This window comes from Oncorhynchus keta, chromosome 17 (assembly GCF_023373465.1).
Source record: "Oncorhynchus keta strain PuntledgeMale-10-30-2019 chromosome 17, Oket_V2, whole genome shotgun sequence".
Lineage (NCBI taxonomy): Eukaryota > Metazoa > Chordata > Actinopteri > Salmoniformes > Salmonidae > Oncorhynchus > Oncorhynchus keta.
Window position 1 is genome coordinate 11,041,018 of NC_068437.1, and position 13,212 is coordinate 11,054,229.

The window sequence follows — 13,212 nt, forward strand, 5'->3', positions numbered from 1 at the left end:
CTGCAAACGTCCCTTAATTAAGGTTGTGGCAAATTTGCTGCAAACTAAATAGTGTGCCAAAAAATGTTGCCAGAGGTTTGCAAATGTTTGCCACTAGTGGTGCATCTGTGGCAACAATCATATGTAGTAGCAGCAAACACAACGGCAGAGTTTTTTTCTGGAAAAAAATTATCTCGAGATTCTTCTATTTCAATCTGTGGCAAACCTGTGGCAACAATATTTATTGCCACTAGAGTGGCAAACAGTTTACCAGAAGTCGTTTCTGTTGAACACAGGAGTTCCAAGACCAGTTCCAAGACCAGAAAGTCTGTGGAAGAAGAAACATTTGTTGGACATGGAAACTAAATGACCTACTTAACGAAGTTGTATGATGAGTGTCTAACTTATTCATTCAACTTCCCAATAAACAAATACATTATGTTAGCTAATTGATGCCTAGTAAGTGATGGAGTTTTATGGGATGGAGAAGCAATACTCCAAGCCACAGCTTCATAGTACTTTTCAAACATAGAGAACTGATACTGTATACTGGTTATTGGAAAGACAGTACTGTGCAATATCGAGGAGCCCTCAACTGCTGCTCGATCAGCCTACTTTTTCAACCTGAATGAGGAGAAAAAAACAATCCAAAATGTATTTTTGATACTGTCGCAAAGCTAACTGGAAAGCAGTATTCCCCAAGTGAGGATGGTATTCTTTGAATCTAAAAGTGGCAGTAATAAAGCCTCTCCTGAAAAAGCCAAACCTTGACTAAGAAACTATCGGCCTATATAAGAAACTCCCTTTCCTCTCAAAAATGTTAGAAAAAGCTGTTGCGCACTAACTCACTGCCGTACCGAAGACAAATAATGTTTATGAAACGCTCCCGTCTATTTTTAGACCTCCTCATAGCACTGAGACTGCACTTGTGAAGGTAGTAAATGACTTTTCAACGGCATCAGACCGAGGCTCTGCATCTGTCCTCGTGCTCCGAGACCTTAGTGCCGCTTTTGACACCATCGATCCCCGCATTCTTTTGGAGAGATTGGAAACCCTAATTGGTCTCCACGGACAAGTTCTTGCCTGGATTAGATCTTATCTGTCGGAAAGATATCAGTTTGTCCCTGTGGTGGCTTGTCCTCTGACAAATCAATAGTAGGTTTTGGTGTTCGTCAAGGTTCCATTGAGGACCACTATTGTTTTCACTATATATTCTACCTCTTGGTGATGTCATTCGGAAACACAATGTCAACTTTTACTGCTACAGTATGCGGACTACACACAGCTGTACATTTCGATGAAACATGGTGAAGACCCAAAATTGCCCTCCCTGGAAGGCTGTGTTTCAGACATAAAGGAAGTGGATGGCGGCAAATGTTTGACTTTTAAACTCGGACCAAACAGAGATGCTAGTTCTAGGTCCCAAGAAACAAAGAGATCTGCTGTTTGATCTGACAATTAATCTTGATGGTTGTACAGTCATCTCAAATTAGACTGTGAAGGACCTCAGCCTTACTCTGGACCCTTATCTCTCTTTTGACGAACATATCAAGAATATTTCAAGGGCAGCTTTTATCCATCTTCTTAAAATTGCAAAAAACAGAAACTTCACTGCTTTTGTCACTTCTCGATTAGACTATTAAAATGCTCTATTCTCCGGCTACCCGGATAAAGCACTAAATAAAGTTCAGTCAGTGCTAAATACGGCTGCTAGAATCTTGACTAGAGCCCAAAAATGTGATCATATTGCTCCAGTGCCAGCCTCTCTACTGGCTACCCTTAACTAGTTTCCTGATAAGGCTAGGTCTGACTTCAAGGTTTTACTGCTAACCTACAAAGCGTGACATGGACTTGCTTCTACCTCTCTGATTTGGTCTGCCGTACATACCTACAAGTACACTAAGACGCAGGGCTCCTTATTGTCCCAAGAATTTCTAAGTAGCTGGAGTTTTGTCTTTCTCCTATTGAGCCCAATTTTTATAGAATGGTCTGCCTATCCATGTGAGAGACGCAGACTCAGTCACAACCTTTGTCTTTACTGAAGACTCACCTCTTCAGTAGGTCCCTTGATTGAGTGTAGTCTGGCCCAGGGGTGCGAAGGTGACCGGCAAGGCACTGGAGTGACAAACCACCCGTTCTGTCTCTGCCTGGCCCGCTCCCCTCTCTTCACTGGGATTCTCTGCCTCTGACCTATTTTTTTACCATTATATAACTAGGCAAGTCAGTTAAGAACAAATTCTTATTTACAATGACGGCCTACCGCGACCAAACCCGTACGACCCTGGGCCAATTGTGTGCCCCCCCCCCTATGGGACTCCCAATCACGGCCTGATGTGATACAGCCTGGAATCGAACCAGGGACTGTAGTTACACCTCTTGCACTGAGATGCAGTGCCTTAGACCACTGCGCCACTCGGAGCCCAATTACGGGGGCTCACTAATACTCTTCCATGCCGTCCCTAGGAGGGATGCGTCACGTCGTGCCAGGGTTTTTCCCGCTATGGTCGACTTGAGTGGGTTGAGCCACTAACTTGATCTTCCTGTCTGGTTTTGCTCCCCCTTGGGCTTGTGCGGTGGAGGAGATCTTCGTGGGCTATACTCAGCCTAAGTTGGTGGTCTGTTGATTTCCCTTTAGTGGTGTTGGGGCTGTGCTTTGGCAAAGTAGGTGGGATTATATCCTAGGTTCCTGCCTTTTCTAGGCAGTTTTCCCTAGCCACTGTGCTTCTACATCTGCAGTGCTTTCTGTTTGGGTTTTTTGGCTAATCTGCTGATGTAAAAAGGGCTTCATAAATAAGTGTGATTGATTGACTGGGGTGGAATTGGCATGGGTGTGGGGGGTGCTCATGTCTTAGTCATTGGTAGGAAGAAGTTTGGTCCAAAGTAGATGCTGAATCCTATAAATTAAAATGGCCAATTTGGGTGCGATCCATTACCTTAATTTCTCAGAGATCAAATTATATTTCAACAAAATGTTTCAGGAATGCTAATCGTATCTGTTACAAATTACAGAAACCATTTCAGAGCAATCTGAGATGATGGGTGTCGGAAATCCTTTTTCTTGTGCTTTTTGAGGTGGAACTGGATTGGGAAGAAGTTGCATCAACACCCTGGAAAGACCTGAAACCCATTTTTTTTTAGTGATAAATGAGTGTATTGTCTTCAGCTTGATAAGGTCAAAGCCAAACCTGCCCATTAAGCCCTTGAGTCGACCTGTAAAGATGCCGAAATAGAAAATGATTTCAGTAACTGTTTTCAGTATCTTAATGTTGTTTTTGTTTTGTGTTTTCTGATTGCTCCAGTACGTGCATTCAACTTACCTTTCTCACCCCCCACCTTGCAGTCTCGCCCTCTTCTGATCCACCTCAGACAAACGTTGAAGTTCGATTTCTTTGACTTCTCCATTCTCTCACTTGTTTGGGATCCAAAATACCTGGCTGTTGCCTCGACCAAATTCTGCTCTCGGAATTTGTTCACTGCTAGCTTGAATTTGATGTCGTGTTTTCTTTTTGGTGGCGCCCTGGCTACCAACGATGACGCAATAACAAATAACAATACTTTTATTGCACACGACCGTGGGAATCTCAAAGATGTGTCCATGGTAACCTCGTGAACAATTAAATTACACCTGGCGTTTATTTGAGGCGTTTATTTGCTGAAATGTGTGCTGATGCCCGGCTATTAAAAGGGACAGGCGGCTATTGAAGGCCCTAATCTATGGATTTCGAATGACTGAGCAGGAGCGCCGCCATGGGTGAGCCATGGGATAGGCCCACCCATTGGGGAGCCAGGCCCACCCATTGGGGAGCCAGCCAATCAGAATGAGTTTTTCCCCACAAAAGGGCTTGATTATAGACAGAAGTACTTCCCTGTTTCATCAGCTGTCCGGATGGCTGGTCTCAGACAATCCCACAGGTGAAGAAGTCAGATGTGGAGGTCCTGGTGTGGTTACACGTTTTCTGCGGTTGTGAGGCTGGTTGGACATACTGCCAAATTCTATAAAACGACGTTGGAGACGGCTATAGTATAGAAATGAACATGAATTACTTTGGCAACAGCTCTGGTGGACATTCCTGCAGTCAGCATGCCAATTGCACACTCCCTCAAAACTTTAGACATCTGTGGCATTGTGTTGTGTGACAAAACTGCACATTTTAGAGTGGCCTTTTATTGTCCCCAGCACAAGGTGCACCTGTGTAATGATCATGCTGTTTAATCAGCTTCTTGATATGCCACACCTGTCAGGTGGATAGATTATCTTGGCAAAGGAGAAATGACCCTTGCTCCCTTCAGTCTGAACGTAGAGTTTGATCTGAAGCCATTCTTGTGATTATTGTGTTTTTGCTATCGATTGTAAATCATGTTTGTAGGCTGACAGTGCGTTACGTTACAGCTTTATTCTAAAATATATATATTTTTTTTATTTCCCTCTCATCAATCTACACACAATACCTCATAATGTTAAAGCAAAAACAGGTTTTTAGACATTTTTGTAAATGTATAACAAATAAAAAAGTATTCAGAGCCTTTACTCAGTACTTTGTTGAAGCACCCTTGGCAACGATTACAGCCTTGAGTCTTCTTGGGTTTGATGCTAGTGTAACCAATGTGAAATGGCTAGCTCGTTCGCAAGGTGCGCGCTAATGGCGTTTCAATCGGTGATGTCACTCGCTCTGAGATCTTGAAGTAGTTGTTCCCCTTGCTCTGCAAGGGCCGAGGCTTTTGTGGAGCGATGGGTAACGGTGCTTCGAGGGTAACTGTTGTCAATGTGTGCAGAGGGTCCCTGGTTCGAACACCTGTATTTGGGGAGTTTCTCATTCTTCTCTGCAGATCCTCTCAAGCTCTGTCACGTTGGATGGGGAGCATCGCTGCACAGATATTTTCAGGTCTCTCCAGAGATGTCAAGTCTGGACTCTGGTTGGGCCACTCGAGGACATTCAGAAACTTGTCCGAAAGGCACATTGCCCAGGTAAACTTTCACCTAGTCTGAGGTCCAGCGCTCTGGAAGCATCAAGGACTCCTTTGCTCCATTCATCTTTCCCTTGAGCCTGACTATTCTCCCAGTCCCTGCAGCTGAAAAACCTCCCTGCAATATGATGCTGCCACCGCCATGCTTCACCGTAGGGATGGTATGGGCCAGTGGTTGGTTTCCTCCTGTTGGCAGTCAGGCCAAATAAACTTGGTTTCATCAGACCAGAGAATATTGTCTGAGAGTCCTTAAGCAGGCTGTCATGTGTCTTTTACTGAGGAGTGGCTTCTGTCTGGCCTAACACAAAGGCCTGATTGGTGGAGTGCTGCAGAGATGGTTGTCCTTCTGGAAGGTTCTCCCATCTCCAGAGAGGAACTCTAGAGCTCTGTCAGAGTGACCATTGGGTTCTTGGTCACCTACTTAACTAAGACCCTTCTACCCCGATTTCTCAGTTTGGCTGGTTCTGAGGTGCCCAAAAATGTTGGACCCTTCCGTTATGGGGTATTGTGTGTGGATTGATGAGGAAAAAATGATTTAATCCATTTTTAAAATAAGGTCAACTGTCTGGCACTCAGAACCTTCGACCTCGTGGTCATGTCCAATCAATTGAATTGACCACAGGTGGACTCTAATCAAGTTGTATAAACATTTCAAGGATGTCCTGAGAGTCTCATAGAAAAGGGTCTGAATACTTATGTAAATAACATTTTTTTATTTTTTTATTTTATTACATTTGTAAAAATGTCTAAAAACTGTTTTCATGTTGTCTGTGATTGATGAGGAAAATGATTTAATCCATTTTAAAATAAGGCAGGTTTCAATGTCTTTTCAAACTATATAAACTAGTGACCCGCAGTGTTTGTTATTATGATAAAGACAATGTCGAAACGTTGGTTATAAAATGAACATTTTGAGTTCTCTGGAAACCAATGCTCAAGTCAGCCAGCATCTATTTCAGTCCAGTTTGCTGGAGGGGAATAGGCATTGTACATATGGTGCAGCTGTATAACATTTTGAGCATCTGGAAACCAATGTTTCTTTTCAGTTTTCTGAGGGGAATAGGCATTGTCGTGCCCTCTTTCTGAGGGGGAATAGGCATTGTCGTGCCCTCTTTCACAACTGTCTTGGTGTGTTTGGACCATGATAGTTTCTTGGTGATGTGGACACCAAGGAACTTGAAGCTCTTGACCCGCTCCACTACAGCCCTGTCGATGTGAATGGGGGCATGCTCAGGCATTATTTTCCTCAACTCCACAATCAGCTCCTTTGTGTTGCTCACATTAAAGGATAGGTTGTTGTACTGGCACCACACTGCCTGGTCTTTGACCGCCTCGCTATAGGCTGTCTCATCGTTGTTGGTGATCATGCCTACCACCGTTGTGTCTTCGGAACACTTAATGATAGTGTTGAAGTCGTGCTTGAAGTCGAGATTGAATGATCCTTGATGTCAAGGATCAGCATGGCAGATGTGTTGTTGCTTATCCTTACCACCTGAGGGCATCCCGTCAGGAAGTCCAGGATCCAGATGGTGTTTAGTCCCAGGGTCTGTAGCTTTGTGATGAACTTTGGGGGCACTATGGTGTTGAATACTGAGCTGTAGTGAATGAACAGCATTCTCACATAGGTGTTTGTTTCTTCCAGGTGGCTACAGACGTGAGTGCTACGGGGCGATAGTCATTTAGCCAGGCTACCTTGGTGTTCTTGGGCACAGGGACTATGGTGGATTACTTGAAACATGTTGGTATTACAGCCTTGGTCAGGGAGAGGTTGAAAATGTCAGGGAAGACACTTGCCAGTTGTTCCGCGCATGCTCTGAGTACAGGTCCTGGTAATCTGTCTGGCCCCGCGGCCTTGTGAATGTTGGCCTGTTTAAAGGTCTTACTCATATCGGCTATGGAGAGCGTGATCATACAGTTGCCTTGAACAGCTAGTGCTATCAGGCATGCTTCTGTGTTGCTTACCTTGAAGAGAGCATAGAAGGTATTTAGCTCATCTGGTAGACTCGCGTCACTGGGCAACTCGCGGCTAGATTTCCCTTTGTAATCTGTAATAGTTTGCGAGCCCCTGCCATATCCGACGAGCGTCAGAACAGGTGTAGTAGGATTCAATCTTAGTCCCGTATTGACACTTTGCCTGTTTGATGATTAGTTTGAGGGCATAGCATGATTTCTTATAAGTGCCCTGATTAATGTCCCTCCTTGAAACCAGCAGTTCTAGCCTTTAGCTCAGTACGGATGTTGCCTGTAATCCATGGCTTCTGGTTGGGATATGTACGTACGGTCACTGTGGGGATGACATCCTTGATGAACTTGCCGATGAAGCCGGTGACTGATGTGGTATATTTTGACGTCTTCACTATTATTCGACAGTGTAGAAAATAGTAAACATAAACAATCTAAGGTAACCCCATGTAATTTAGTCTCCTCAACTTCTTCAACAGCCACACCATTCATTACCAGATTAAGCTGAGGTCTAGAACATGACATGGATTGTGTATTTGTGTCATTCAGAGGGTGAATGGGCAAGACAAAAGCTTTAAGTACCTTTGAACGGGGTATGGTAGCAGGTGTCAGGTGCACCGGTTTGTGTCAACAAGTGCAATGGTGCTGGGTTTTTTCACGCTCAATCATTTCCAGTGTACATCAAGAAGGGTCCACCACCCAAAGGACATCCAACCAACTTGACATAACTGTTGGAAGCATTGGGTGTCAACATGGGCCAGCATCTCTGTGTGAAAGCTTTTGACACCTTGTAGAGTCCATGTCCCGACGAATTGAGGCTGTTCTGAGGGTAAAAAGGGGTGCAACTCAATATTAGGAAGTTGTTCCAAATGTTTGCTATTGACCCTGATCTCTTTCACCTGCCTTGTGCTTTTATTTTTTTTTCCTTTTTTTTTTAACCTTTAGGGCAAGTCAGTTAAGAACAAATTCTTATTTTCAATGACGGCCTAGGAACAGTGGGTTAACTGCCTGTTCAGGGGCAGAACGACAGATTTGTACCTTGTCCGCTGGGGGGTTTGAACTCACAACCTTCCGGTTACTAGTCCAACGCTCTAACCACTAGGCTACCCTGCCGCCCCTGCTTGTCTCCACCCCCCACTAGGGGTCTCCTGTTTTTCCCCATTATCCCCTGTGTATTTATACCTGCATTTTCTGTTTGTCTGTTTCCAGTTCATCTTGTCATGTCAGGTCTTACCACCATTTTTCTTCTGTTCTCAAATTTTGTTTTCTAGTCCTCCCGGTTTTGACCTTTCTGTCTGTCTGTCCTGACCCTGAGCCTGCCTGCCGTTCTGTCCCCTGATTGACTCTGCCTTGGAATACGAACCTCTGCCTGCCCTTGACCTGCCCTTTGCCTGCCCCTTTGTTATAATAAATATTCTGAGAATCAAACTATCCGCCTCCTGTGTCTGCATCTGGGTCATATCCTGAGTCTTGATAGATATACTCTGTGTATATGGAAGTAGTTTAGTGGACAAATTTGTTTTGTTAAATATGTTTTTTCTTATACCTCCCAGTTTAGGACAGACACTTCAAAACAAACTTCCTGTTGATATATATATATATATATTTTTATATATCTGTTTTGCTCTTCAATGTTTTGTTATTCAATGTGTTTCTATGGGCTCATAGCAGTCAGACCAAAATCAATGTATAATCCATTTGTATTTTTATACCTACAGGATCCTACATCTCAAAATCAAATTGCAAAATTACCCATTGTATGACCATCTTAAAACAATTCCATATGTTAGCTTAGTAGACCCCCCCCCTCGCACACACACACACACACACACACACACACACACACACACACACACACACACACACACACACACACACACACACACACACACACACACACACACACACACACACACACACACACACACACACACACACACGCACACACACACACACACACTTGAACTTACTCTACTGGATGTCCGTGGTGTTGGTAGAATTTTGAGTAATCAAAGTGACAGCAACACATTCTGTACCCCCTTACACACTCTTGCCTGCATCTAGTTGATCTAGGGTGTAATCATTTGCCCAACAGTTGTTAACGAGAGTTTCTATTGGATAAATTCAGGTATGTTTCAGGTAATGTAATGCAATGTTTTTCAACAGAATCGGCGTAATGAATACACCCCTGAGCACACGCACACAGTTCAATTTCATAGCAACCACATATAAACAGCTTGTTGTATATATCATTCCTTCTCAAATATATCTACTTGCTCTTCTCCTCTCACCTTTTCCCTTTGCTTGTGGACTTCAGTGCATGACACATCAGCTTCAGTGCATGACACACCAAACCTTCATATCATGACCACTAACCTCTAAACACAGCCCACATCAATGTCACATCATAATCAACATAGCTATTAGAACTAACGTGTTAGTAAACCTGCTACAATCATGCAGTACAGTGTACAGTCAGCAGCAAGCAGTTACACCAAAGGCTTACCTTGACTTGGAAGAGTTCCTGTGTTGGATAGCCATAGTCAGCTAGCTAACATAACATCCCTCTCTTTGAGCTGGGTGTTTGAGTAGGCTAAACTAGCTAACTGTATTCGACGCTAGCTAAGTAAGTGAAAGTGAAAGTCAAGAATATAGCTAGCTCTCTCTCTCTTGCTTCTCCTTAAATTTGGAAGAAATGAATTTGTTCAAAACTGTTGAAGTATTGTCTTTCTCTCTCTTTGAGTCAACTACTAACCACATGTTATGCACTGCAGTGCTAGCTAAATGTAGCTTATGCTTTCAGTACTAGATTCAATCTCTGATCCTTTCATTTGATGGATAACATGTCAGTTCATGCTGCAAGAGCTCTGATAGGTTGGAGGATGTCCTCCGGAAGTTGTCATAATTACTGTGTAAGTCTATGGAAGGGGGTAAGAACCACGAGCCTCCTAGATTTTGAATTGAAATCCAGCTACACCATGGTGCTACCCTACAGAGGGCTGTTGAGACTGTAGACCTTCATTGCAAAACAATGTGTTTTTATCAATTATTTGGTGACGTGAATATATTTAGAATAGGTTTATCTAAAAAGGAAAGATGTTTCACTTTTATTTTTATGAAATTCACTGAAGAGGATGGTACTCTCCTTCCTCCTCTGAGGAGCCTCCACTGCACTGCACTAAACAGTTATGTGTTTTTTCCAAGGCCTCCCCTTCCAGTATAAGCGCTTGGTCCTACCATGTCTTGAAGGGGACGAGATGGCCTGGTTTGAATTAGACAACTGTTCTGTTGAGGTGACCGTCAGCGCTGCGTTCACCTCTTGATTTCGTTAACCAGCCCTTAACACGCCTCACATTAGCATTGTCCGACTTGGAGAATGGGATCATCAGTTAAAGAGGCCTTTCTCGGTCCGAAACGATTTGGCTCAGTGCCCCTCTTGTTGTTTTGTTGTTGTAAGACATCCCACTTCTTTTTGGGATCTCTTGGCTTCAATCGGATGTTTAGGTATAGGGCTCTGGGGGTAGGATGTACTGTAGTAGCACATTGCTGACGACAGTTAGTCAATTTGTGTGTTTCATTTGATATTGTTATTTTAAGTTGATTAAGGCACTTTCTCATTTACAGCAACAGAGAATAAATTCACTTTTCTGTCACACGACTTTTAAACTTAATTTTTTTTTTGTTTTGCCGCTGGCAGTGCTCTTGAGGCCAAAGGGGTCCTCCAGATGGATAGAGATATTGCCCCGAAATTACCTCTCCACACCCATGAGCAAAAGCATAAATGTTTTTGCCCATATTGTATATAATAAGCATATATGGCTGTGTTTACACAGGCAGCCAAATTCAGATACTTTTTTCACTCATTGTCCTTTTGAACAAATCACATCAGATTTCTTTTCAGAGCTGATCTGACTGGTCAAAAGACCAATTAGTAAAAAATAAAAAATAAAGTCAGAATCGGGCTGCCCGTGTGAACGCAGCCATGGTAGCCAAAATGTGATGTACACCGTTAGCAACTAGATGTCCATAGTAGATCTTTAACAGAGATGAATCCATAGATGACACTTCCTCCAGCTATCAAGAGGGATAGATAAATGGATAGGCAACACTTTATTTCTAAAATGCTTTTTATGCAATTGTTATGATTTGTACTGAAGTGGAGTTCAGCAAAAACACTTGCCTATGCATGCTGCAGTATATACTGTACAATTTACTGTTCGATGTACATTGTATGAACAATGTATTTATCTAATATTCATCTTTTGGGCAACAGAAGAGAGCAGTCTTATAACAGAACAATTGAAACAGAGCATGATGGTAATACCATCTTGAAATAATGCAACACTGAAAACCCATGCCAGGGGACATTTCAAAAAAATCTCAACTGAGTTTAATGTTGAATGAGCCTGGAAATAACCCTCATGATTTTAGTATTAGTTCTTGTTGCTTTGAGTAACATGGCTAAATGTAAATGAACATCTTTCTGGCCTGGAAGCCATGTCAATTTGCCAAATGAGGTTATCTCCAACCTCACTGTGATGGGACAAATATTTGGAGAATCAGTTGAAATTACACCATTCTTTTTTAGGAAACTGTAACAATCAAGTGTACATTTTCTGGAAACACACATGGTTATATTGTCCGCATTCGTTTGCAACCTTTCAGCATTATGTGTCGATAAAAATACTCTCTTAAATTCAAATAAAGATGCAGCAGACCTGAACTGTTTACATTTCTTCGGGCTTGGTTCTCTAACTGAGAGTCAATCCAAAGTATTCTTCCTTCTTCTCAAAGTAGTAGTCGAATCGGGTTATGGCGTACCTGCAGATAGAGGATAAGAGATGAACGACCATGAGGTGTTCCCTGCGTACGATAATAAGGCTGGGATTCAATCCGAGGTGCATTTATAGCGCATCGCACGAGACAGCTGTCAATTCGCCGCTTAAAGGCATTCCACGGATATCTTATTCACGGTAAGTGCATGTCGGCTCATGTGTAAAATGACCGTAAAACGTATGTTGTAGTGCTCTGCGTTATAAAGCACCTTGGATTAAATCATGGCTTTAAATCAAACTCCCGTCATGAACACAGGTGGAAACACTTTGGCGGAAAAACACATTTCTTTGTTTACCGTCAACAGTTTAACATAGTGAAGTACAGTTAAATAATCGTATAATTTATACGCCGTAAAACACAAAGAAATGAAACATCTGGTGTTTATTCAAATAAAATGTTTTCACCTGCTCTGCTAATTAATATTTAAATCATGGATTCACATGCTAATGTGTAAAAATATGATAAATACAATAATTTAAAAAAAAAAAGTGTTGCATTGCTCTGCGAACTACAGTATATCCATTCTGTCAAACGCATTTGGAACTGTATAGGAGATGATTCGGGATCAGTCCCAGTCTTGTTTGGCTGGCCCGGATTGCCCTTTCAGCGCTTTTCTACACTCGTGAACTGTGCTTCAGACTCCAGCGTAGAGACTTATTCATCAACACAAATGTGGTGTGTTGCCATAATGCTTTTGCTTTCAGGGGAGGACAAAACATGATTCATTTGATAACCGTTATCACAGTCCTCTCAGTGACGCCAGATTAAAGTGGCTTGTTTCAGTCATGGAAAGGAAGCAATTCAGTGAAAGCACTTTAAATCTTCCTCATTCTGCGCTGCCTTGCCTTTCGAGGGGGGTGTGGGGGGGGGGTTACATGAGAGAGCGCTTAATTGATTTTGACAAGTGACAATGATGAAATAAAAATAACATGTTTACAAAGATTGGGATTTATACCAAATGTCATCCTACATTTCATATCCTGTAGATAAGCTGATGATAATGGGACTTGACAATCAAATAATCAAACAATACTGATTAGGAAAACTAAGGTTTTCTAATCAATATATTACACATTTTCTTTATTTCAAGGGCAATTTCTCCCTCTTACTTTGGACAAACTGTTTTACCATTTTTATCTTCCCGAAAATGTCTTTTTTTCCCCCCCAAAAAACTGCCTTAATTTGGCTGAACCCCAGGAAAAGTTGCTGCTGCCTTGGCAGTAGCTAATGGGGATTCATAATAAATACAATAGCATGTTGTATCGTCACAGAAGTTGTCCCAAAATAGCATTGCTTTGTGTACTTGCCTTTCATTACATTAAGTTTGTTTTGACTTTCAACATCTGAACAAAGTACAGTTTCTTTTAAAGCCTAGACATGTTTCAAAAGTTTACCAAGAGTAAAGTGGTTTGGTGTTTGTTTGAACCGTGTTGTTCAACACATCTAATGTCTGTGTTTGTGCTCTTGCCG

General features: G+C 42.4%; 1 protein-coding gene across 2 annotated transcripts in view; it reads right to left on the reverse strand.

Annotated features, from left to right (window-relative positions):
* Nucleotides 1-11,261: 11,261 nt before the first annotated feature.
* The window catches only part of zgc:113516 (uncharacterized protein LOC541449 homolog), a 42,355-nt gene continuing 40,404 nt past the window's right edge, over nt 11,262-13,212 (reverse strand). For both annotated transcript variants that reach the window (XM_035790618.2, XM_052465458.1), the window contains exon 8: nt 11,262-11,727. In XM_035790618.2, coding sequence (XP_035646511.1) covers nt 11,658-11,727 — 70 coding nt within the window. In that variant the 3' untranslated portion in view covers nt 11,262-11,657. The remainder of the gene's footprint in view (nt 11,728-13,212) is intronic.